Source organism: Heterocephalus glaber, unplaced genomic scaffold (assembly GCF_053883595.1).
Source record: "Heterocephalus glaber isolate CG9 unplaced genomic scaffold, H.glaber_assembly_v1.0 deba00000896, whole genome shotgun sequence".
NCBI lineage: Eukaryota > Metazoa > Chordata > Mammalia > Rodentia > Bathyergidae > Heterocephalus > Heterocephalus glaber.
Genome location: NW_028258170.1, coordinates 4,456,502 through 4,484,285, shown reverse-complemented (window position 1 = coordinate 4,484,285; position 27,784 = coordinate 4,456,502). Strand labels below are relative to the sequence as shown.

The following is a 27,784-nucleotide window of genomic DNA, read 5'->3' as shown; positions in this document are numbered from 1 at the left end:
CAGAAGATTCTGCTTCAGAATATAAGAAGTTGGAAATGGAAGCAGGCCTGTCAGTGCTTTGGTGGCAATCTCAGGATATTCCAACTTGACTTTAATCCAGAACATATGAAGATGTGAAGTTCTCTTCAGCATAGGTTTAAGACTACTGTCAGTTGCATCTCAAGTAGTTGATCATCTTTTAGCATGGACGAAGTTGATTCATCTGCCTAATCACAAATGGCGTACAGATCCATTCCTTCCCAGTTTGGGGTTCTTTTGTGGTGAGAAAGTAACGCTCAAACTCTTTTGGAAGCCGCAATGGGTGATTGTGTAACAGAGGGGAGAAAGAATTCCCTGGGTCAGTCTCTTTCAAAATCTGTGCTAATGTTTGAAACAAGTGAAAAATTCATGTTCACCTGTCACCTCCATCATTCCAGTTTGGCTTTAAATTCAACCATTTTTTCTTCCAACTGAAAAACAGCTGTTTTCCCCTGAAATGACAGGTTAAGTCCATTTAGCAGGTTGAATATATCACATGAGTAAGCAAGTTTTGCAACCCATTCTGTGTCACTGAAATGTACTGCCATTGGTGATTGCTTTTCTAAAAGAAATACCTAGAGCAGCTCTCATAACACAAAAACTCTGGCTCGTGATCTACCTTTAGAAAGCCCTGCCATTTCTGTGTAAGATATGTATGCACTGTGTTCATCTCCTCACAGAGCCGCATGAACAGATGTTGAGTTCAGGGCATGTACTGTGTGTGGTTGATGATTTTAATCGCATTCTGCAAAACGTTAAGTGCAGGTGACTTTGGTCACTAGCCAGCATTTCTCTGTGGATGACAGTGCCTAAACTCACATTCAGAAATGATCTCTGAAATCAAAAAGTGAAACCGGAGAGCTGTCTGACTTGTGTCAGGATATATTGACACAAAATAACCAATTCAGTTTTCCCAATATATAATCATTCAAAGATATGTCAATAGTTCTACAACTGTAGTGTTGATTGGCAACAAAAGTGCACTTAACATATCATGCCCATCCTCCTGAAAAATGTATCACACAAGAGCAATCATCATTGCCTGTTATCAGCATAAGGTAGACTCATCAACCTGGATTGTATACCACGGTAACCCATTAATCCTCTCTAACAAGTGTGCCTCAATATCCTCTACTGTTCCATCCGTTTGTCTAGTTATGGTGCGAATCAAAAGAGGAACAGGGTGCCACCTTTTGAACTGTAGCCTTTTTTAGAAGTTCGCAACAAACGTCCTTAGCAGTGGGCAGAGTCAGTTCTTCACCAAAACTAAAGGCCTTCTTAGAAAGCTTTAGCAGTGCAGTTGGTCACTAAGAATGATGTTCTGAGTGCAGACAAATTTGATAACATGGTAGCCTTTAATAATTGCTTCTGTTCTTCACGTACTTTTCTTTTGAAAAACTCCAAAGTTTGTCTTTTAATCCAGGATTCTTAGTCTCCTTGTGACAAAGCAGTTTTGAAGGTTTCAAAGCTTTGTTAGCAGATTGCCACATATTTTACAAGGAGGGCTTGGAGAATGTGAATCACCTGCTGCAATGAACCCTTAATCTCATTTTCTTTTAAATGCACCTTCTTTTAGTTGGCCATTTTAGAGTCTTCTGTTCTCTCATAATTGAGTCTTCCCCCCTTTCCAGAGAAGCTCAGATGTTTGTTTTTTACTCATTTTTGACTAGGGTTAACTTGTGGACTTACCAAAACTGATTAAAAGAAATGTGCAGTGTGGGGAAAGAGGTACAGATGGTAGTGGTGAATAAAATAGTGTGTGGTCCAGGCACTGACTAAAATAAGTGTTGGATTTTGACTTAAAGCCCGTTACCAATTGCAGCTGTACAGTTGAAGTCCATCCACTCATTTGCCACTGTGAAGCCTGACACCAGATGCGGCTTAATTGTCACTTGCTGCTCCCTGTCAGGGTTTTGATCTGAGTCTGCAAGCAGTTGATTCATTATGGTCTCTGTGCAGTCAGCCCTCTCTGCTAATGTCAGTCTGTATTTACAGCTGCTCTCCAGTGCTAGTATTACTGCCTCAGCTCCACCTCAGATCATCAAGCATTCGATTCTTACCCTTCACAGTAGGGTTTGGCCGCCTCTAAGAATTAATCCTTCACTGGTCTGACTGGAGGCAATAATACTAGCATTGGGGAGCCCTTGTAGATACAGATGAAGCTTCACTTTATCACCCACAGCTCACCTCCTGCTTCTGGCCCAGTTTCTAACTGGCCACAGACCAGTACTGTCCATTGCCCAGGGTTTAGGGCCTCTGCTTTAAATCACCTCTAGATTATTTACAATGCCTAAGACAGTATCAGTGACATTTAAATAATTGTTAAACTGTATAGTTTAGAGAATTATGACAAGAAATAAACAGCCTGTGTATGTTTACTACAGAAAGTTTTTTTTTCTGAATATTTTCAGTTCATGGCTAGTTGGACCATGAACACAGAACCCAAGAATATAGAGAGCTGACTGTATAGTGCAGTATCGTTAACTGTTGTCACTATGTTTGTTGTACGTTAGATCTTCTGACCTTATTTACCCAGCCTATGTGAAGTTTGTACCCTTTGAACAACATCTCCCCATTCCCCCAGCCACTTACACCCACCATTCTCCTCTCCTCTTCCATAAATTTGACTTCTTAAGATTCCAAGAATTTTAAGATCCAAGTGGGATCTGTCTTTATGTGCTTGGTTCTTCTCATTGAGCATAATGTCCTCCAGATTTATCCATTTTATCATAAATGACAGGATCACCTTCCTTTTATAAGACCAGAAAGAGCTCCATAATAAATACTGGTGTTCCTTGATTATGATAGTATTACATCCTGCTAAAGCAATCATAATTTGAAAATAGAAGTTGTCAAAAATGCATTTAATACAACTCAAACTACCAAGTGTTGTAGCTTCACCTCAGTGACTGAGATGTGGCTCACTGCCCTGTTCACATGAGAGAGGGTCCTGCTCCATGTCACCAGCCTGGGAAGAGAGAAATTCAGGATTCTAAGACAGCGTCTGCTGCTTGTGAACCTTCACAAGGTTGAAAATTTATATGGTGAGCCATGGTAAGTATGGGACCATCTATATATTATTACTGCTATTAATTCCTCATTTTATTGTTCTGTATGTTTGGGTATTTAATATATAATTTTTTGATGGGGCGGGGGGCAGTTTACCGGGGATTGAACTCGGGACCTTGCGCTTACAAGGCAGGCGCCAGAACCACTGAGCTAAATCCCCGGCCCTTAATATATAATTTTTAAGACAAGTAATAATTCTTTTAAAAAGCTTAGGGAAAAAGTCATTCAACAAAATTAATTGATAATTTAACTTTATTGTAATCAAATAAAGATTACTACTGGGCCATTAATTGTAACATCGTTGAACTTGTATAATAGTGCTTGTTTGTATTCTCGTATAGATTTTAACTTATGATAGTAAGATAGTTGTAAACATCTATAAAAGTACAGAATTGAATGGAATATTTCTTTTCACAACTTGAGAAACAGATTGAGTTTTTTTCATTGCCATTGTCATTGATTTTTTTCTCATTGCCAAATGAATATGATCATTTATATTTTTGAAATAGAGATATACAGAGCTCATTTATGAGTTATATTTGCCATTCTTCATTCCGACGTTTGGATTTCTGGGAGTATTATATAACTGAAATCCTTTTTGTAACAAATTATGAAACTGAATGTCTTTTTGTGACAGTATTAAAAAGTAAACCTTTTAGAATTTCAACTCTATTCACATGTACTGAGCTACTAAATATATTTATTGAACTTGTTTTCCCTGGATTTCTATATTGCATTAAATATGACCTTAAGCACAGAACTCAAATATCTGGCTGTGTTTAAGTTAACCTTCATTTTCCAGTAAGCTAGTAAATAGACTCTTAAGAGTTTATTTGTAACCCACACCAGACATTGGGACAACTGTTTTTTAGACTTTGTGCCAGTAATATAATCCTTAGGGCACAGGGTATGATACCAGAAAGTAAACCAGGAGAGGTGAGCCATTGGTTTTAGTCCCCAGTGACTGTGAGCTCCTTCACCACAGCCCAGCCACAAACAAGCACAAGAGAGGAAGAAGACCACTGTTGGTTACATAGTTAAAAATGGGACTTTTGTCACATAAGGAATCTTACATTGATGGTGTTAACTGTTCTGTAGACAACTTTTTGGAAAGTTGCTGGATTTCTTTTGAAATATGCTTGTTGCCAGTAGTGAAGTGATTCAGAGGAAAACGGTTCAGCCTGAGTGTGATGTTGAGATACTTTAGGGGTAAATGAATGCGTCATGGGTTAGATTCTTACATCAGATTGACATATGGGAAGTAAAATCCCCTCAATTTAATATAACAGCAAAGTCATAGGACATAGAAGCAGTATATGTTTGAAAGATCATAATGGATTCAGCTCTCCCTTTTGCTCTTTAAAACTCTCCTTTCTGCTCTGCAGTGGTTACGTTATAGATGGCAGTTGATAAGGGCTTACTATTAAATGTTTCCAGATGAATTTGTTTAGGAAGATGATAAATGAAGTGAATAGGCTGTAAAATATTTGGCTTATCAACATCATTTGATCTGATTCTGATAACTTCACTCTGAAATCCTAAAAAGATGCATAGCATTAAGTGAATGATGAAAAATGCTGATTTTAAACAAAAGTTTATTACTCCTTTGTAAAGAGATTGGTTGCATCACTGTTTCATGATAAATCCACAAGCTCCTGCTACTATCATTTTATTATTTTCTCAATTTCTTAATATTTATTTACCTTATTATGAATCTTCTCTTAATATTTTAGAATTTTCCTTAAATTATTGTAACTAGATTTAAATCAAATTTGTATCTTTCACGCAATAAAATATGAAAATGATGTTTCATTTGTCTTAATTTCTTGTTCAGTTTTAGATTTTTAGCAATTCACGCTGTTATTTACAGTACTATTTCATCTTTAACAGCAATTGTGTGGATGAGCTGAAAATTATATTTGTAAGCTAATCAAATAGAAGTTATGGTGCCTTCTCAACTTCTTTTAACATTTATGTAATGTTATTTAACAGTAGCGAAACCTGCCCAGACTTCGGTATTTGGTAATTATTTTAATTTTGTGTGCAGCCTAAACTTTTCCATGCACTACTGTACCAGACAACAGTTTTCCCTTGTTTCTGGGGAGCAGCCCAAAGAGAGAATGTTACCCTCCTCTTTCCTACCTTGCCCAACTTGTTGACTGTGCTTCCACTTGGTACTGATTAGAAAAACTACTTATTTTTTGTGATGAATGTGTTGGGTAGAATATGAGGCAAGAAGAGTCCTAGAGGTATGATAAAGAAGTATAGATAATCTGATATTTGAAACTGCAGATAGAAACTACTATAATAGGTGAGTTAATATGTGCGCAGCCATAATCCCAGCACCCTGGGGCACTGAGCTCAGAAGGAGGATCCGAGTTCAGTCCCAGCCTGGGCAATTTAGTGACTTAGCGAACCTTGTCTGAAAATAAAAATTAGACTGGGAATGTAGCTCACTGTAAAGGTCATGCTCAATTCCTAATGCCAAATTAAAAAAACAAAATTTAAATGCATGTGTCCTGCCCAAGAATTCTATCCCTAAGAATTTATCCTACAGATAAAGTTATATGTGTGTAAGTGATAAATATACAAGGTTATTCTTTATACCATTGTAATAGCTGAAGGAAACTGCTCAAATACTCATTAATAAAGGACTGTTTTTGTACATCCATACAATGGAACATTAAGTAGCCATTAAAAATGAAGGCACTGCTTTATAGTGTATGACAGAACCTTCAGAATACACTTGGTAGGGAAAAATGTGTAGAATCAAGTACATGATATACAGCACTTATATGCAGTATATATACATAATGTGTAAGGATGGACAAGAAACTAGTAAGAATGGTCGGATTTTGGAGGGGAATAGGGTAGGTTGAGAGCAGCGGGTAGGAGGGATATTTACTTTTCATTATACGCCAGCCTTTACCTAACTGAAAATTGTACCATGTTAAGTATATTCTATCCCCAAAATATATTGTATGTTTAAAAATTCTTATGAAAAGACAAAAACCAAAAGAAAATAGCACTTGTTTTCACTGCAGTTTACCATTCATACATCCCAAAGTTGCCTACTTTTTGGAGCATTTGAATACAGTGATTGACAGCAATGATCCTACAGATACAATTAACACATTCCCACTGGCAGAACCATTGCTGGTGCGTGCATGACTATTCTATCAGGCAACTTGTGCCACTCGTGGTACAAATGGATCTAATCACTTTTATTGGTCTTTTTACTAGTAAAATTAATTTTTTTAAACCACCTGATGGGACAGTCGTGCATGTATCACCAGTGCTTCAAGTTGTCCAGCAGCGAGGCACAAGTTACAGCCCTATTGTGAAGGTGTTAATATTTTTTTGCTAGTGCGCCTGAATTTTATATTACTTTAGGGCCATTGTCATCAATGCTGATTTTCATTATATTCTCAAAATGTAGACACATTAATTAATGAAAATATCATTTAATCATTTATTATATGTATCTTACAGTACAGTTTTTGTTAAAGAAATAACTAAAAGTTGGGCAGTTCATATACTAAAATCATAAGTAACTAAAATTTAAAACTTTGTTTTGTTTTCCTTTATAAGAAGAAATTGAGCCAAAGTAATGTTTAATATCAAGACATACTTTAATAACTAAAATTATATTTTTAATGAGTCACCTTGAGGACAGTCATTTCTATAAATAAATCAAAATTAAAGGATAGCTGGCAACATAAAGATCTAGCATAAAAAATATTTCCAATAAATATATTATATGACATTGATTTGTAAGTTACAGCTTATTCTGACGAACCAGTCCTTTGTTTGGTTTTTTTTTTTTTTTTTTTGTATCAGGGATTGAACTCGGGACCTTGCACTTTTGAGGCAGGCGCCAGAACCACTGAGCTAAATCCCTGACCCCTAATCCTTTGTTTTTTTATCACTGGAAGAGCATAATAAACATTTAAGTGGTAGGAATTGACCATTCTTGTCAGACTTTCCTGGATTCTTGGATTTTTTAGTTATTTTGTGTTTCTTAAATTTTTCTATAATATGTGCATAATCCATGGATGAACACAATGAACATGTAAGTTACTAAGTTTCTCAGACTGTATTTTGCCACACAGGACATTTTGTGGTATTTATACATTTGGTTCAGAATTTGGAGGAATAGATATTTTTAGCAAATTCAACACAAATTAAATTACTCAATGACCAGAAAATTTAAATTAAGAATTGCTTAATAATAGCTTAAGTATATTTTTCACTGCAAAATTTCAGAGTATTGTATGCCATTTCTGTATAATAACTTAATGCTTCTTCCCATTATTTGTGACAGGAAATCAAGTAGACAATATGTCTCTTATTGGACTGACTGCATTTTTAGGATTATAATCTTTAAATTATTTCCATGCCAGTATTAACAGAATACTAACTTATTCAAAGGCGATTTCAGTAGGATAAGTAAGTTGAGTCTGAGATGGAGCTTTCAAAACAATGGTATTTGAATAGTGAAGTACAGAGCACTGTTGCTTTTAACAAAGGTGAACCAAAGGACAGCTGTCAAAAGTGTATCTACACCCTACATAATAGTTATTCTCCTAAGGAGTCCCAGTGCCTAGTGGAGACACTGAATTAAAAGGGAAATTATTTAACTGAATGTTGATGCAGCAAATCAGTGTGGAGACAGTAGAGAATCTCTATTAAATAAATGATGAGAGAGTTACAGCATCAGAGAGTTCAAAGGTTTAAGTGGTCCTTTTTACCACTCTCCCTTTTTTAGAAAGGAAGAAATTGAGATAAGAAATTTGACTTATATGAAAAATCAGGACCCCTGGCTTTCTATCTAAAGTTCTATCCTGTGCCCTCTCTACTCCAGACACATCTACATACATGTAGGTACAGCTAGATATGTGTGTACACTCTTGGGCCTTTATTCCCCAGGATAACTCCCTTTGCTGACAGCCACCACGCTGTGGTGGAGGAGCTGAAAGAAGGCTTGTGGGCCTTGGGTATGGAGGCTCAGAGATGAAATGCTAGATTATGTAGTTTAGTTGTCTCTCTTAAAGAGGCTGGTGTTTTACAAAAGCAAATGAACAGAGACCAAGGCTTGAAGAAGTTTCACAGAAGAGTGACCTAGTTAGGTGGACATTTTAGAAAGATAGTACCTTGGATCGGTTAGAATCATGCAGCAGAAATGGAGAAAAGTAGCTGGATAAAAGTGGCTTTTAGGTACTAAAGCTGACTTTTAAGGTGGAGGCAATAATTTATCAGTATTTGTAAGCTTATTTTTATATGACATTTCCTATTGTTGCTTTCTGTCATATACTGTAATTCAATAGGATGTCTGAATATCAGGAAGCTAGACTCTGGGAGTATTATATATCTAGTGATCATCAAATGTGCTTTTTGAATACTTAAAATTATATACATTCATACTTAATCACTATATGAATTAATTTAGGTATTATTACTGCATAAGTAGAAACATTTCATGTTATGTGACTATGACTTTTGATAAGGCAATTGAAGACTGTAACTTTTTAAATGTTGGTGATTGAAATCTTTTTATCTCTGGATTTATATTGCTGAATTTCTTCAGGATTAGAATTTGCAGCTTCTAATTGCAGTTTAGTCTCCTTTGCCTCTGGGCAGTGATGCAGCCCAACTTTGGGGCTTGTACCATCTCTGTGCACAGCCACCCCTCCCCCTCACACCTGGGGGGACTGTGTGGGGCTCTGATCGGTGTGTCAGCCTCCTGGATCACATACTGTACAGGTAGGTACATTTACAATATGTGTTTTTCTTGTGTAGTTTTTTTCAAAATTATTCAGGACAGAAAATCCTGTATGTTGTCAACTTACACCTTTGGACTTATACCTTCTGAATGGTTGTATGGTTAAAAGCCATTTGTACACCAAAATTTTATCCCCTTCATTTATTTATTACTCACGTGAAATACTGTATTTTGAGCACTTGCATGCTAGTTCTCCTTTTAGTTCATATAAGGCTGTTGAAATTTAAGTAATCTATGTGTGGTCTCTTGGTATGCTTTTAAAATTCAGTGTTATGTAGAAAAGGCAGAACAGGGCCGGAGATTTAGCTCAGTGTTTCTACCGCCTGCCTCGCAAGCACAAGGTCCTGAGTTCGATCTCCAGTACCAAAAAAAAATGTAGTACATGCAAATATTGAAAAAGGTGATACTGTATTGTTAAATTTAAGGGTAGTTTATAAATAGTATGTTGGAAACCCTTTATATTCTTCTTACTCATAAACAAGAAAGTCTATCCATTTTAGCTTATCTTTAATAGATACCAGTTTAGACTACTACAGCAAATAAACTTTAAAACAACAGCAAAATGCTTTACTATAGCCTGTGAATAGTAACTCTTTTCTTTCTTGATTATTGAGATATTTATAAACTGGTAGTTTTGTCTCATCAGTTTTACTTGTTTTTGGACCAGGTAGGTGTTTATTTTGGCTTCTGAAGCTTTATAAGGACATGTTATTTGGGGAGTAGTTGATGCCAATTTTACTGAAAACAACTATTATTTGAGTGTTACTTCTCTTGACTAAGATGCAGTATTACAGGGAGTTGGTTGATTCTGGTACAACCTTCCTTTCAAAGGAGACAGAGAAGTGGAAATTTTAGAGAAAGCAGAATGAGGTTTGTATTTCATGGTCTACTTAAAAAGGGTGCATTGTCTTCATTTCTATTAAAATATTGAGTATATTTAACTTCTGAAATGCAAATGTTAAGCTAGTTTGAAAATTCAAAATTTGGCATTGAGCAATAATGATTGGATAATACAGGAGCTATTTGGTTTTTCTTGTCTAATGATTAGGGTTTTAACACTGACAGTATGTGCACCAGTTGACTGATTTATTTTACCACTTAACTTCAGCTTCTTTCATTTGGCCTCTACTTCTTCACCATAGGCTAGATCCTTTTGCTTCTTATTTCAAGAATAGGGGAAAAAATTAATTAACTTTTGCAATTCCTTTGTCCACAGCCTTTAAACTTACTTGTCATGGTGATTAGTCACATGGCTGTGTCACAGAATGAGTTGCCTTGCTCTTTCTCCACAACAGTCTGTCTCCTGTGTAGTGGATTCATCTCCCCACTCTGTCACATGGGACCTTTATTCTCTATCCTGTCTTTACCAGATACTTGAGCTCCTTAACATATCCAAGACTTTGAATGATATAAAACAAAAAGAACCCTTCCTACACCTCTACAGTTTCTTCTCTTCCCCTCCCTCCATCACAACGTACTTTTTAGTCAGTCTCCTACTTTTCTATTTCCTTTTACAACTCTTAATACACTTATTGACACCATTCCATTGTTTTCATTTGGGGGGGGGTTGTTTTGTATTGTTTTGTTTTTTTGGTACCAGGGATCAAACTCGGGACCTTGTGCTTGCCAGGCAGGCAGCAGAACCACTGAGCTAAATCCCTGGCCCCCATTGTTTCTGATAAGGTTGACCAGAAACTCCACATTGCTACATCCAGTGATCTTTCATCAGTCATGTTGCCATCCTTCTAAACATTTAACTTTACAAATCACCCTTTCTCAGAATCCTCAGCTTTCTTACTTCTGCTCTTTCCTGATGGTTTCCCCATCAGCCTTGACTTTCTTCGTCTTCTTTCCTGATTTCTTTCTTTCTTTTTTTTTTTTTTTCTAATTTGCTCATTGAATATTTGGTTTTCTTACAGTTCTATATTTGCTACTCTTCTTGGTACTGCAGAGACAACAAGGTGCTCCCACCTATTGTAATAGCTTCATCCACCCTTTGCATGCTTCTTTCTTCCTTGGGTGGCCTCTACCTAAGATCACTTTCATCTTCTCCAGACCCTTATTCCCAACACCCACCCCACCCCCCACCCCCACCTTGGAAACTGATTAGACACTGTGAGGTAGGAGTCAGAAGACCATTATAATCAACCTGATTTTTAAAAATGATACATAACTACACTCAGGAGTCCCAGAAGATAAGAGAAAGAGTTTGCAGGATATAATAAAGAAGTGCACTGTACAGAATCTTACATCCATTTGTTTGGGGGATCGGAAGTAAATGGGTGACTTTGATGTTTTAACCTTGGTCATTTGAATATCTGTGGTTCTAGTTTTTAAGACTTAGAGTAAAAGAAAATGAGTAGAACTTTAAAAGATGATGATTTTAGTGTTGAACTTGGGGAGTTGGAAGTATCTGTTGGACTTATATTATCTGTCTGGCTTGATTGGGATGAAGTTTCAGAGAGAGACCTGGCATGCAAATAGTGGACATGGAAGGAATCCATGTACAGACAGACATGACATTATGAGAGGGGACCCAGAGCATAGAATGTGAGAGGGCTAAGAGCATACTTGTAATAAACAGTTTACATTGCCCGACCCTTGTCTGGCTTTCTCCACATTTCCACATGTAAGCTTTGTTGTACCAGGGCAAATTACATGAAAGTCTCTTAAGATGCTGTGTGCTTTTTCTATTATCCTTAAGTACATGAAACATAATATCTGAATACCCCACTTCCCTACAGCAAATTCTTTTTTTTGTCTTTCACAATTTAGCCCTAAAATCATCTCCTTCAAGAAACTGTACTCAGATTTAAGCATTCCTCTGTTCCCACACCTTACAGTAGCATTTTCTACATTGTCCTATGACTTTTAAATGTCTAGCCCCATTCCTATTAGATCATATCTCCTTCAGGTCTAGGATTTGTATTGGCAAGTTTAGGGCCAACTCGACTTATTTTTCAAGTTAAGTGGATTTTTGTTGAAATGTTCTATAGTTACATGGATTATTAAAGTATAATAAAATAGGTTAACTTAAAAATTACTACTTGGCTATGTTAATATTGAATCAGTACTTTAAAGTGCCAGTAAGAAAATGCTTCTGAATTCTTATTGAGCCCCTTGAACTCACCAAAAGGAAGGAACAGTAAATTTAAATAATGTGTTGTTCTACTCCATATTCCTGTTATATTTTTGTAGCATAATAAAATACAGAGAAATTATTGCTTAATTCTTTACCACTAGATGGCTGAACTACATTGCTTTTGGAAAAGAAGTAAAATCTTAATCACTTGAAGTTTCAAGCCTAGTAACATTTAACAAAATATTTTGACATATAAAAGATAACATTTCTATACACAAATATACATGCCTATATATGCACACATACAAATAAATCCACACACATATAAGTAACAGTTCTTGAGAAGCAGGATTAGTTGAAATTAAGAATTGTTTCTTAAAAATTTGTAACAATTATAACCTCCTGTACTTTTACCTTTATTTATAAAATATTACATGAGTCATTAAAAAGACAGTGCATTTTAAAATCATGCTCAGCACAAAATGTCAATACGTATCAGTTCTAAAAGTTTTTTCACAGGATACCTTGAAGTGAACTTAGTGCTGTCATGGACCTAATACCAGTTGTCAGATGAACATTCACCTTGTCTTTAACCATAGCATTTCCTAAAGTCTCTATTTAGATGGAGTTCAAAATGATAGAAAAAGATAATATGCTACTTATTTATTTAAAGTTTAAGTTGTGACTATTTTATTCTAGTGTTAAGTCTCCTTAAATCAAGTCTTGGTCATACATAAGTGCCTCTGTGTTTGGTTAGATTATATTAAGTCACATTATAAGAAACTATCATTTTTGTATATGTCAAAGACAGCCAAATATTGGCTGTTTAATGTGGTTCAACTTAATGACTTTCTTACTGTTTTACTGATTTTCATGTCTGTTTTATGCAGTGACACAAATTGTTGTGTGTGCCTCAGTCTTGGTAAACTGAAGGTTTGGCCTTGTTTGGTTACTTTCTCTGAGATTTTGTAGAAGATACATGTACAAAAATGTAGTTCAGCAAAATAATTTTCGGGAAGAAAAATAAGTCTTATACCAAGAGATTTTCCAAGTATCTTTTTGTGTGAGGGTGTATATATTGCAATTGGAAAAGGCAGGGTGTGTATTTGAAGAGGATGTCCATGTCTAAAGGAACTGTCTCTGGACTCATTTGTGGTTTTGTGCTAGTTAAAATGATTGACCAGAGGTGTTGAAACATGCCCCCCAAGTCAATGTAGATTTGTAATGTATCTTTTTTCCCTCTGAATTGCAGTAATATAATAGTTTGTTGATTCTATTTTTGTTTATTTAGTGGCAGTGTTAGCACTTAATGAAGACATGTGAAACTTCTAAAAATAGTTGGTAAATATATTTAATATTTTAACAAAACAGCAAAATATCTGAAATGATGTGTTTGGCTAAACTAAAAGATGCTGTCATTGAGTCTTGCTCTCTTTCCAGTCCTGTGTCCTAACATCATCCAAAGTAGTATAATTCCTACTCAGGAGGAGGCATAATTATGACTTGTTTTCTTTCTTGACCCCCAGACAACAGATTCACCCCAACATGCTATACTCCACGCTGCAGGTGATCATATTTGTGTTTGAGAATTTTTATGTGAACCTTACTTTTTTATGTGAACTTTTTCCCATAAAATATCAATTTAAAAATGCACAAATTTTGTGTTTAGTTTTGTAAAAATAAAAATTCTAGAACAGTAAGATAGTGTTAAAGCAGTTTGAAACACCACTGTTCATAATGTTTATTTGTTAAATTTACAAGTTAATTTAATTATGAGAAAGAGAGGTTCTCCCTGAGAAATAAGTGGGTATTTTGATGATTGAATTAAATAATCCATTATTTTTTGTTTTATTTTACCCATCCAAATAAAAATAAAGCAACATTTGATTTGTTTATGCCTCAGGAGTAATAATTAGAGTCACTTCTCTTAGCCAAAATATCCCATTATATTCCTTAAGTTGGCTATAATGTGTTGTAGAGGAGGAAAAATAATGGATGGTTTTGAGAATAAAATACCATTTTTCTTGAGTAAGGTAAAAATAAAAAACAGCATTCAGGATTTTTAAAAAAACAAAAATATACCTTTAGAACCACATTGTAATTTGTTTTGTTTTTATTTCGTGTGCTGATTTGGAATGGGGCTATTATAATTAAACTTTGTTTTGACAGAGCATACATATTTTATATGTGGCCAACATAATATGTCATTTGAATATTTCTCCATTTGGATTAAAGGGTGTAAATAGTTGCTTATAGGCATTGTAGATAACACACAATCAGGATTGTTATACCATTGTGTAGTGTCCTGACTTCTCCAAACTATTCCAGATATCATGGATAAACTGAGAAAGATAATCTTCTTAGTATGAATGACCAATTCATTTAGCACTTTATAATAATGGTTTACATATTTTAATTTTTGTCATTCACCAACACAGATGCCTCTTCTGCAACTCAGTGGCCATTTTCTTTCTTTGTGTGTGTGTGTGGGGGGTACTAGGGATCGAACTCAGGACCTTGCACTTGCAAGGCAGGCATGATGCCACTGAGCTAAATCCCTGGCCCTTCAGTGGCCATTTTCTATAGACATAAAGACCACTATGCATCGTCATTTGTCTAGACCTATATTTTGAGAATAAGTGATATAATAAAATCCAGTTTAACAAATTGGAACATGTCTTTTAAAACAGTTTAAACAGGTCAGGCCTGGTGGTGCACAACTATAGTCCCAGCACTCAGGAGGCTGAGACAGGAGGATTGCCATGAGTTCAAGGCCAGCCTGGGTTACACAGTGAGTTCAAGGCCAGCCTAAACTTGCAAGATTCTGTCTCAAAAAAAGTTTTAAAATGACTTTGAGTAGTTCAAAAATCACAAATGCATTTACTATGAGTATTCTACATGTCAGTGAAATAGCATATGAATGAGGTTATTCATTACAATATAGATCCTAAATGCAAAAGATCAGAAGCAAGGCATATAACCATCCAGAAGGCACTGTGTGAATAACTACCATGTATTCACACACAAAGAAATAAAGTGATTCTCCTTAAGAAAGAAAAAAAAAGCTATATACATTGTATGCTATCTTTTGTATAAGTAGGGCAGGGTGTGGATAAGTATTTATACACAGAAACACTGAAAGAATCACTGAACAATTAATTACCTTAAGACGTTGGAAATGGGCTAGAAAAAAATTACACTGATTTGAATCAAGTGCTGTAATACCCTTCATCTGCTGTAATGACATGTAATAATGGCCATTCTACTTTCCCAATTCCAATCTTTTCTCCCAATTATGCAGTTTCTTATATTTACATGGAAAAATATCATCAATGGCATTCTGTTTCCTTTTTTTTTTCTTTGGTACCAGGAATTGAACTCGGGTCCTTGGGCTTTCGAGGTAGGCAGTGGAACCACTGAACTAAATCCCCGGGCCCTCCTATCATTCTTTATTGGGAATAGGGAGATAAATATTTTTTGTTTGACTCTTCTTATTTAAAACTCATCATTTTCTATAGTTTTTTTCCTCTGTCCTTGTTCCTGTATTATTCTGCCAAAACTGAAGAGCTTTGCTATTAATTTTTTTAAATTTACAGGTCTTGTTTTAAGGTCGTAGGTTTCATTGAGTTTTGCTTTTTAATATTGTGCTATGTAGGATTGGGATTGCTTTTAACTTCTTGTGGATTTTAACTTACTGGGATTGCTTTTAACTCACCGTTGTCTGTTGAATTACAGCTCTATGTGTAGTACAAAGAAGAGAGCAGTATGTCTTAAAGAAGACATGGATAAAGTAAGGGAGGGGGGGAATTACATGTACCACTAACCAGGGATGGATGAAGAAGGGCATAAGAAAGCCTTCCTCAAGGTATAGGGAATTTAGAGTTATCCCAAAAGATGGATTTGGTCATAGAGTAAAATTCTTATACTTTCATGTTTGTTTTTTAAGTTTCAGCACAGTTTAACTGAGAATTACATTTGAGAGTAATAGCTGAGATGTCCGTGGTCTGACAGTAGCTTTGTCCCCTGGGTCCTCCCTCACCCCACCTCAGTGGGCCCTCACAATGCAGCTCTTGCCACGCCCCCCCCCCCCGGTTGTCTTCCCTGTCAGCCCCAGTGCATGGGGGAGCCCCTCATTCTCTGGCAAGATGACCTGTTGTATCTTTTCCTCATTGCAGCTTCTTCATCCTGGGTTTTTGTCTTCTTTTGCCTAATTGTACTCACTAAACAACAGTGCCTCCTGTCTACCAGATAGACAGGGAGAGAGGGCACTAGGTCTGGGCTGCAGTTACCTGGATTATGTAGAGGCAAGAATGTGAAAGACAAAAGAACTATCCTTCACTTTTATGTATCTCAAATACTTGCCCTTTTTCCCTCTACCTCATATTTTCTTGATTCATTTAGTCTAAGAAAAAAGATCTCACCCCCCCCAATATTTCTTGAGTTAATTATAGTGCTCCAAGTTTCTATAAAACTCAAATGTGTGGGGCCAGTCAGTTGTCAGTATCACTCGTTTGGTGGAACCCTAGACAAATAACTTTTAAGGGCTTCCACATTCATTCCAATCCTTTGGCTGCCACTATCTTGGAAGCTCATGCAGTGGGAAAAGAACTGTATGGACAGGTTCAAAGAATTGAAACTATGTTGAAACAGCTGACTGCCAAAAACCAGTGTTGAAGCCTTAAGACTAAATCATTTTTTAAATTCAAAAAATATTAGCGTGCATTGTTGAAGAGTCCAATGAAGGATCAAGTGTATGTGAAATTACATTTTTTAGAGTTACTCATTTTCTGTAGACTGTAACAGAAAAGTACACGAAACCACAGCACAGGGTATCTCCCTGCCCTCCCAGAATTTAAACCTGTTATTTTAACAAAACAAAGTAAAAGAGTTGAACTAAATTAGAATGATGAAGCAGTGAGAATAGGTGGAAAGACAGCAGGCACAGCAGTTCCCAGAGACTTAAAGGGGGAAATCATACACTGATAGATAGTAAGACCACACTGTCAACTCACCTGTTGAGGCTCATTCTGAAAGCCTTTTGATCTTGAAGTTATACATCTTTAGGCTACTAATGTAAGTGCTATTAAAGTACAAAAACTAAATCACTTTCGTGGGTTATAAGAACATTCAGAAAAAAATGAATATGTTTTAATTAAGCATTTTTGTGCTTCATCTTCAGTCTTTTCTTCCCACTTTCTCTTTGACATTTCCCTTATAGAAAAAGAAAAGGCATCTTACATTGGCAGCTGAGCTCTCAAAGGAAAGCGAGCTCTCTAAACTTTCTAGTTGTAGCACTGTAATGAGTTCAAATTACTCTATTGAAATTTTACTACATAAAAACTCTACAATTAATGGTATTGCTTCTCTTTGGTTGTGGGGAGATGTTTATTCCAAAAGTGACTGCAGATGTGGGAGTATTAGAGTGAAACCTCACTGAAGACACATGGCAATTCACACACAGCTTTATTGTTATTTCTGTGCATCCACAGGGATGCTTTCCTCCTCCTGTTTAAATTGCCTACTACAGCTTCTCTAAAAATGCAGAAAAAATCAGAAATTATTTGCTTTTATTTAACCATTACTTAGTGAAAGAAAAGATGCAAACAGCAATCTATGAGACACAGAAAAAAGTATCCTACTTTCATTAAATATATCTTACGTCCTCTGAGAAACCAACAGCCAGTGTCTGTGCCACTTTTCATCTATTTACGTTATTGGTCGCACAAACCTGCTGTCACACATTTTAATTTCTCCTACCTGCATTTTCTGGGAGTCCTTAATGTTGGTTGCTGGCTGCTCTGTAAAAGTCACGGCTTTGTCCCACTGTGTGCTCCTCCGTCACACCTGGTCGGAAGTTCATAGATGCCTTGTAATGATTCCAAGAAAGGCTAAAAGCAGCCACTACTTCCAGAGTCCTTGTTGGGTTGTTTGTGAAGTTTATACTTTTTCTACAAAGCTCTGCTGAATCACATGCTGGCTACCAAGTGATGGTATGCCTTCTGATTCATTTCCAGGAGAGAATAAATTTCTGTTGTTTTCCAGCAGTCAGTGGCTCTTTGAGACATGGAAGGGGGGTGGGGAATTTCATTTATTGGATCCCATGTGTGAATGCAAGAATAGAATGACACCTTGACACACATGTTTGAATTGGGGTAGATCAGCAACAAATTCCTCAGTAGTTTTAATTGTTAAATCTAAATGATGTGTGCGTTTTAGGAGAGAAAATTACTTTGTATCTGCCTGTTAACCAACAAGTTCACATACAAGACTGTCTGCTTATGTCATTGCTCTTGGGATCAGCAGTATTTTTTAAAGTGTATAATTTTGGGTGACCTTTTGCAATTTTATTGATTTTTATTCTGTATTATTCCTTTTTAAATTGACTCAGCTCTGTTTATATTTATCAGAACCAGAGAAACCTAACTTTATTTTCCTATAAAGAGAAAAAAGACACTTAATCATCAGTCGTACTCCTTTTTTTCAAAGATTTTTTTCCTAATTATTTGTCAGTTTACACAAACGATTATTCATTTTTCTGTCCATTCCTTTGTTCGTTATTGCCCCAAGTCAAAAGGTACCACACATTACAGAATGTCCTAAATGTTGGTGACTTTTTCAATCATCATGATTGTCAGATTTTCTTGACTTTTATAGGCACCCTTAATTTACTACCTTACTAAAAATGTGTGCTGTAGCTGTAGCCTGTATTTTCTCAGTTATGCTCCCTGGTGTCCTTTTCTACGTGCTTCTGTGATAAATAGAAAACACTTATTTGGAGAGTTGTTGTCATCTAAATCCTTGAGAAATTTCTGATTTTCAAAGGGAGCTTCTTTCACCTTTATACATAATAGTTACCTAAATTATATAAAAGATTAAAAATGAGTCCCTGAAGTCCATTTCTCTACTCCAGTTTTTATTTAAAGAGAAAAAGACTGACATTCTTAAATGCACTCATTTTAACATTGAAAGAATTTTTTTGTTATTCAAATCGAGCTGAGGAAGTGTCTAGCCTTTCTGATCTATCTGAATTTTGATTATAAAGTTACTTGGTTTTAGAGATTCATTGTGTGAGAAGTTATATATTAGGTGTGCTATAGGACTTACAAGTGTGGTTGAGAGATGTCTTTCCCTTGAGAAGATTAAATCAGACTTAGACTATTCTGAGCATCAATTGCCTTAGAATCAATCATCTTTTGTCACCTTTTATTACCGATCATTTATGTATATGCAACAAAATGCATTGGATATAAAAGTGATAAACTTTGTACTTTAAAAGATTTGTAAAATTAGTTCAAATAGAAAAACCTAAGGCATTGTAAATTTACAGATTTTTATCTATCTATTTATTTTTCAGTACTGGCAGTTGAACCCAGGACTTTCACACTGAGGTATCACAGCTCTTTTTTTTTCTTTTTCTTTTTCTTTCTTTCTTTCTTTTTTTTTTGAGACAGTCTCTCACTAGGTTAGCTGGATTTGAACTTGTGATACTCTTGCGTCAGCCTCCTAGGGTACCGGGGATTACAAGCCTACACCACCATATATGGCCTGTATTTTTATTTTTAATTAATACCCTTGTACATGGGGCACATTGTGACATGTCAGTACATGTATGAGATATGACCAAAATACACAGTTAATGTTTAAATTTTGAAAATGTATTACAATAAAAGATACATTGCCTTTAATCCTCCTCAGAATACTACACCTGTTCTCAGACACACTTATCATCATTCTTGCCACTTTCTGAAAGAGTTCTGGAATCCTCTTTTGTGAGTGGCTTTATAAGATGTGATTAAAAAATACAGTGAATGGTGCTACCAAGTGCCATCCAATGGAAAGTTATACTCCTAAAAACATTAGTGTGTTCTCATCCACCTGTTCACCAGATCTGGCACTGTACAACTTCTGGCTCTTCCTCGTTGTCAAAATGACTGTGAAAGGTAAATGTTTTAAATTGATTCAGGACATTGAGGCAGCTAGAACAATGCAACTAAAGGCAGGAAAAGGGAATTCCAGAACTGCTTTAGCAAGTGGCAAGAACGACGAGTAAGTGTATTCAAAGCAATGGAAATATTTTGACATATCAATGCCAATATGTCTTTTACCATAATATATTTTTAATTTAAACAATAACTGTATTTTTCTTACCACACTTATATATACCAGGTAATGATCGAACCAGAGTGGTTGGCATATCTATCATCTCAGACGTCTGTCATTTCTTTCTGCTGGTAATATTCACAACCCTTTCTGCAAGCTATTAGGAAACATTTGATTAGTTGTTGTCAAACACAATCACCCTGCTGTGCTATAGAACATTAGAAGTTATTCCTCCTGCGTAGTACCCCTTTACCCAGTAACCATCTTTCCTCCTTCCCCAGCCTTCCCAGTCTCTGGTAATCACTGCTGTGTTCTCTGTTTATTGAGCTCAGCTTTCTAACTTCCTCATATAATTGAGAATATGTAGTATTTGTCTTTCTGTGATTTCAGTTGATGAAATTCGAATATTGTACAAGTTGATAAGCATTCTTTCCATTTTTTCTTAGTCTTCTACTTCTCATCAGGTTCTAAATTTATTTGAACTGTTTATAAGCAATATTTTTCTCTAGTGGCTTAGAAAATAGTGGTTTCTTTGAAATACAATGCCTGTGGCCATTGTTGAATAATTATCTTGCAAACGGATAAGGTCATCTAGCTCAAATGAAATATTTAAAAAGATTATAATTTGTGTCGTGTTTGTTTGATCTTCTTTCTTAAAGAACATTTTCTCTAAAGATAGTAGTTTAGGTTAAGGTTATTTTCTGCCTTGTCTTCTAGTTTCTGTTGTGCATGTTAAAAAGTCCATTGTCAGACTAATTGTTCTTTAAAGGATAATCTGTTTTGCTCAGACTACTGATTGATTGATCTTTGTCCTTAGTTTTAGCCTTTTATTATTTACCTTGGCATTTTCTTTTTTTTGGTACCAGGCATCGAACTCGGGCCCTTGCGCTGTGAGGCAGGCAGAATCACTGAGCTAAATCCCCAGCCCCCTTGGTGTATTTTTTTTTCTTTATTCTCTTTGAAATTTGTAGGGCTTCTCAAATGTGCAATTAATATCATTGGTTAGTTTTTGGAAATTCCTGAGCCTTTATCTCTAAAGATACTGCCTTTTATTTGCTTGAAATATCCTTAGAAGTGGGGAACATTCATCTTTTTCTTTTACCCCAGAACAGTACTTGACCCACAGTATAATAAGTGATTATTGAATAAATTAGTAAATTTAAATATGAATGACCTGTTAATGTAATTGTCACTACTGTTATGGTTTTGCATATTTTAATGTTGTAAATACGTGCCTTATTTGTTGAGTACCAAGATTATTGTTATACAAATACAAATCATAAAATTAAATAAATATGTGGTTTTTTTGCTCAGGTTTATAAGAGCATTATTTTATGCAAAGAGTTTGAGACCAGGAATTAACAAATAGACACTGTTCTAAAAGGTCACTTTATAATCTAGTAATCAGAAATTTAAAATAAACTTTCTAAAGCAAGTCATCCTGTGTAAGTGTTAGAAGCTGTAACATTAATCAGATTTCAGAACTAGCTTTTTGAGGAGATCCTGAAATAGAGTAGAGTAGAATAGGGCAGTGAAGCAGGTCAGGATGGAAACACTGTAAGAGTTTATTCCACACTTGACTTTGTTACATTGCTCTTTTGTGCCCCTTCTTCTTCCTTGTTCTCCTATTACTGTTCTACTTTTGAATTTAAAGTTTATTCTAGAACTCTTAAAATGTAACTTTTTTTTTCCTGTGGTAGGACCACTGGGGCCAGGTTAGGTGTGATTTCTCATTTCCCATCCAGCCATTGAAAAGCTGCTTAAAGAATTGCTTTACTTTTGGCTCCCAAATACAGGGAAGCCCAACTCCAAGGTGAGGGAGTTTCTGATTTTGTTGACAGAGAGCCAGCCAGGTTAAATCTGCAGCATCTTAAAGGAGAAATTATATCATAGAAAGATTGCAAGGAGGAAAGAAAAGTAGGTCCTTGCCCTAACACTGTCACTTTTCTCCACAAATCTTGGACTCTTGGTCTTTTTTGCATCTGTAAATCAGCATAATTCAACTAGTTTAGGATTTCCTAATACATTACAACTCTAGAAAGAAATTTTAAATTATTTTCTCTTTTTTCATAGAATGTAAGTAGTTTTAAGTTTAAAAACTATTAGATCACCATATTATTATAAAGATTATATTAGCATAATCCTTACTAATATTTATTTTACAAAGAAAATGTTTCTATTTTCTCTATGTAGCAGATAATAGTTTAATTACATAATAAAATTATTTGTTAAGAAATGTTTAAAAGTTTTATTATATTTCTGTATGCATTAAAGCATCAAAAGTAGTCAAAAACTGTTTACATTTCTGGTTGTTTGAAATTCTTGAAATTGGAGCTTTAGGAAAATCTCTCCTTGTTCATGTTCAGCTTCTAACTGATGAAATAAAATAGAGTTTCAGGATTCTATTTGCAGTCACTTTTCCACAATTTCACATTGCAGGTGTAGTTAGCCAACTAGGATAAAATCATCTTTACATCTTGAAATATCTTGATTTTTTTAACATAAAGAAATTTGATCAGATACAGTACATTTCAGAGATACAATTACTTGTGGTGAACTTATAGAATTAGCAATTTTTATGTTCTTCTGAAATTTTTTAAAAATATGGTCTTTATGCTTACTGTCTTTTGCCAGTAATCCATTATGGGAATTAATTAAACAGTATACTAAAGGCAATAATTAAAAACACTATCTAAGTTTGGAAAGCTAGCCTCATCAGTGTTCATCTTAGTGCAGACTGACTGTGTTGTTAAATGATCCTTACCTCTGACTTAAAATGTACATCAAAGCCCTCCACATTTTTTGTAAAGGGCAACAAAATTTGAAACTTACAAAAATATGATTAAAAAATAAATTAGAACATTTGTCTTTAACAATCTGAAACTAAAATACCATTACCCATCTGGTATAGGAAAACACTGAACGTTTCTTCCAGCTGTGTGGTTTCTGGAAAATGGAGCACAGTAGTGCAGTGCTGCTGTGTGAAGGGACAGACAGCTTGTCGGCCCTTCAGAGCAGTGAGCTTATGTAGGGGGAGGCTTCCGGCTGTACAATACCAGCAAGGAAGCTGAGCGACAGGAGTTGTGCTCCTCACAGTAAGAGGAAAGAAGCAGACACAGGTTTGAATATCCCCTTGGTCTCCTTTTTCCTGGACTTGTTATTTCAGTTACTTGTTTGTTGTTTTATAAACTGTTTTGGACTAATTGGTAAATTTACAGGGAAATGGTATAGTGTAGAGGGATCCTGCCCATCCTTCACATAATTTCTTCTAACACTGACATCCCTTGGTACACCTGTCAAAACTAAGGAACCCCCCCGTAGACTATTCCTATTAACTAACCTCCACACTTCACTTGGATTCCACCATTTTTTCCATTAATGCCTTTTTTTTCTATTCCAGAATGCCATTCAGGATACCACATTACATTTAGTCATCATGGCCTATTAGTCTCTTCTGGTCTCTGACAGTTTCTCAGGGTTTTTTTTTCCCCATGACCTTAACAGTCTTGGAGAATGGGCCAAGTGTTTTGCAAAATGTCCCTCTGTTTTAGTTTGTCTGATGTTTTTCTCATGACCAGACTAGGGTTATGGCTTTGGGGGATGACTTCCACAGAGGTGAAGAGCCATGCTTGTCTCATCTGGGATACAGGCTGTCAGTATGACATCACTGGGAAGCTAATAGTGATTATCTGACCAACATAGCATTTACCATGTAACATTACTGTTTCCCCATTCTCTACTCTATGCTTTCTTTAATTTTTATTACTACATGTTTGCAGTACGTAATGATTACATTCTTCATGGACACTTGGAACTTGTACATAGCTCATCATTCCTCCCCACCTCCACCTCCTACAAAAATCTGATTGCTGCCTGTATTCTGACATTGTAGGTTAGTTTTCGAAAAGCAGTTCTTGTATGTCATTCACATATTTTATAGGTGCCTGTGTGATTTTTGCTATACATTTACTTTTTAACCATTTCACTGTGATATGCTAGATACTGAGTTGGAGGAGTATCTTACTTGGGGTTCTTGGATCTGTGTTTGATATCTTTTGTTATATTTTGGAAAGTTCTCTGTCATTATCTCTTCAAATATTTTTGACCCCATTTTCTCCGTCTTGCTTAGACTTCAATTATATGTATGTTAGACCTTTTGATAATGTCCTACAACTTTTGAATGTTCTCTTCCCTCTCCTCCCATAGTATTTTCTCTTTGTTTTAGCTTGGGTAAATTCTGTTGACTTTCCTTCCAGTTCATTGATGTGTCCTTAGCAACATCAGATCTCATGAGCTCACCAAAGGAATCTTTATCTTTGATATTATCTTTTTAATTGTAAGTACTTCCATAGTTCCTGTCTCTCTACTAAAACTTCCCATGTACTCATTCAAGTTCATTTTTTTCCCTAGATTCTTTAACATTTTAATGCTAGCCGTTTGTAAATCCCTGCCTGATAATTCCAAAATCTGGATCATGTGTGAGTCTACTTCTGTTAATTACTTTCTTGATGATGAGTTGCTTGGGGTGGAGTGTTGTATGTGTATCAGTCTTACAATTTTTTATTGAATACCAAACAATGTAAATATTAGGTGCATTGAGGTAAAGAGTATTTATACCTCTGAATGGGCTTGCCTCTTCTTATGTTGGGCTGTTAGTGGGTGGGGTTGAATCCGTCTAGTCAGGAACTGAGCTGGACTTGAATTTTTCTACCTTCTGTGGATGACAGGCTTCAGATTCCTGTAGTGCTGGGCTGTAAATGTCTGATGCTTAGTGTTGGCGTGCTAGTGTTTCCTGAATATCACCCTTCACAACTAAGCTTTCAGCTGTCCCCACACACCTGTACTACAAAGAGAGTGTTGGGGGCTCAGCATTCCTGCTTGCCTTCCCTTTGACAGCCAAATGGAGCCTTTTTCCTGCAGCTGACCTTAGGCAGATTTCCTGGCCCTCCAGTAGTGAAGGCTCCTACTTAGTATTGACAGAGGGTCTGAGGCCCAAAGCTCTTTTCTGCCCAGGACAGCGAGTTTTTGTTTGACTTTTCAGCCAGCCATACTCTGTTCTTTCTGATGCTCAGTAGACCCTTACTGCACTCTCTCCAGCTACTTCAGCCTTCTGCTTAATTAGCATAAAGAACCTGAGGAAGCAGGTGATACTTTGTACCTGCTTCCTGCAAATACCTCCTGCCCCAACTTCCTACACCTGCTAATCACCTCCTTGAGGCCCTTGGGCTGGAGGACCTCCTCTCCCAGAGCAGTGGTAGCAAACCCATGGCACGCGCCTCAGCAAGCAGCGGAGCCATTTTTTATCGGCCTGTAATCCAGGTCACCCCAGCATCACCTCAGCAGCTGAGCATTCCACTTTAATTGTAGCGTTGGCACTTTGCAATAAATAAGTGGGTTTTGGATTGCAGTTTGGGCACTTAGTCTCTAAAAGATTAGCCATCGCTGTCCTAGAGGAACAAATGCTTCCAAAGTCCGTCTAGTTTCTTCCTCCTGCCTAGCACAAATGGTGGTTCTATTTCTCAAGCCCAGCATATGGTCCGCCACATGAAAGTGGCTTCTTCCTGTTTTAATTCTTTTTATTCCTTTGCATTAGCAGATATTCTGTCATTCTAAAGAAGTGTGTGTGGTTTATCTGGACGTTTGGAATACTTTTGTCAGTAGTGACATCTAGTGCAAAAGCAGAACTTGCCTACTGATTTTCAGCTACTCCATTTTCTGCCTGAAATCTCTTAATGATACTCATTTGTAGACTATGTGAATTTCTAGAAAATGCCTCCTCAGAATTTATGATGCAATGTAAAATTAGTTTTCTTACTAAACCCCTGATATGTAAGAGCTCTCTAATGAATAAGCTTTGTAGGATGTCTACTGTTTTGAGAGAGAGGAAGACTGTTACAGATTTAAGCACAGTAGGCTTAGTGAAGAGGCGAATCCTCTGTCTCATATATGCTATTTTTTGCAAATTGACTGTAGTGCCCACTTTTGTATTTTACTGATCATCTTTATTGCTTATATATATATATCATGAAAATGATTTATTATGCTCTACTCATTCTAACATACTATTTTTAGCATTTGCTTATTTTATGAACTAAAATAATATAGAAGTATTTTTTTCACAGAGTAGATCTTTTTATTTTTCTGGTTGTCATTTTTATTTTTAAACTTGGAAATGAATAGTCATAGCCTGATTTTTGTTTGTCCTTAGATATTTTCTTAACTATTTATAACAAATTATATGAATATAAATCCTATTAGCTCTATATAAAGATTATTGTAATGCAACTTTAAATACTTAGGAATGAAGTGTCGCATTGTGGAGTATGATAAGATAGTTTACCTTTTTTTTTTTTTGGTACTGGGGATCAAACTCAGGACCTTGCACTTGCAAGGCAGTTGCCGGAACCACTGAGCTAAAATCCCTGGCCCTATAGTTTACCTTTTGCCTGTAGTGTTACTGAATTCCTTAAGCATTTAATTTTTTTTTAAATGTGTTAGAATTATTCTTGGAATTTATTTTTTAGAAATATAGATGTAATCATAAGTATAGAAAGTGATGTATCTTTTGAGGGAAGAATTTGGTATAACAAAGAAATCATGTCTATGATTTAATTCACATTACCAAGTTAAGACATGGGTATACTTTGAATGGAATACATTGTAAGATATTTTGACCCCAAATTTGATTGTTCACGTACATTTATAATCAAACAGAACTGGAATTGTTGAAGACTTAAAATGTTATTTGAAACAGAATTTTACATTTGAGGCTGTTTTGATTTTTAAAATAAGGACATTTATCTGACAGAACATGCTTTTGTATTTCAGTTATGTATTTTGCAGTCTACAGATCCTATGGGAAAGTCCTGTTGGGGGCTTATGATTAAAACTGCTAACATTGGGAAGTCCTGTATCTGTTTAGTAAATATGCCTTAGGTATGGTAGTATTGGAAATGCAATAGCAAATATATACACTGGTTATCATATATAGTAAGCTTTTAGAAAGAGGAAATTTAAAGAAATTGAAATAGAGAATGAAGATGAGATCAGAATTGTTTTAGAAGTGGGAAGTAATCAAGATCTGGACATTTTTATCACTCATTATATATTCTGACATGATCTTTGGGAATAATAATATGTAATGTTTTTAACATCACCATTGTGGTACATGAGATATGCTGCGTATTATCAGAAAGATAATGTACATGATATTCCAACACACAGAAGGCTAAAATAGAAGGAAGACAGTGTCGAGGGCATGACTAAAAAAGCACAGTAATTTACTTTCATAGATTGAAAAATCAGGAGGTAGAATATGGAATGCTGCTCTTTTATGCTTTGACAAGATTTGACTGGCTAAGAACTAGTTGAAACTATGACTATGTCCTACTGCATGCGATTTTATTCACTCCATTTTAGCTGGAACCTCCCCTATCTACCTTTGCCTTGCTTTCTGTAAATTTTAATCTTTCACATTTTCCCCAGAATGGAAGCACCAAAATGTTTCTTGAAAATGGTATTTACTAGTTAACTCTGTGTAACTTATATAATTTTTGTATGATATTTTTTAAAGACATTGCATGATACATGTTTTAAAGTGTATGAGAATATATGCAAGTACATGAAAGAGTATACATATTCCACAGACTAAATTCCACTCCCTTCCTAGCCTACAGGTTCACAACTGCTTGGAATAGTAGCAGCTCGTGTGCCATTCATATTGAGAAAAGTAA

At 35.7% G+C, this 27,784-nt stretch overlaps 1 protein-coding gene across 15 annotated transcripts in view; it reads left to right on the top strand.

Annotated features, from left to right (window-relative positions):
* The window catches only part of Nt5dc1 (5'-nucleotidase domain containing 1), a 136,975-nt gene that overhangs the window by 35,280 nt on the left and 73,911 nt on the right, over positions 1–27,784 (top strand). For 8 of the 15 annotated variants that reach the window (XR_002390649.2, XR_015450014.1, XM_021247807.2 and 5 more), the window contains exon 7: positions 27,721–27,780. The exons of the other annotated variants lie outside the window; for them this stretch is intronic. Coding sequence is in view for 6 of the 8 variants with exons in the window: in XM_021247807.2 (XP_021103466.1) it covers positions 27,721–27,780 (60 nt within the window). In the remaining 2 variants the exon portion in view is untranslated. The remainder of the gene's footprint in view (positions 1–27,720; positions 27,781–27,784) is intronic. 15 annotated transcript variants of the gene reach the window in all.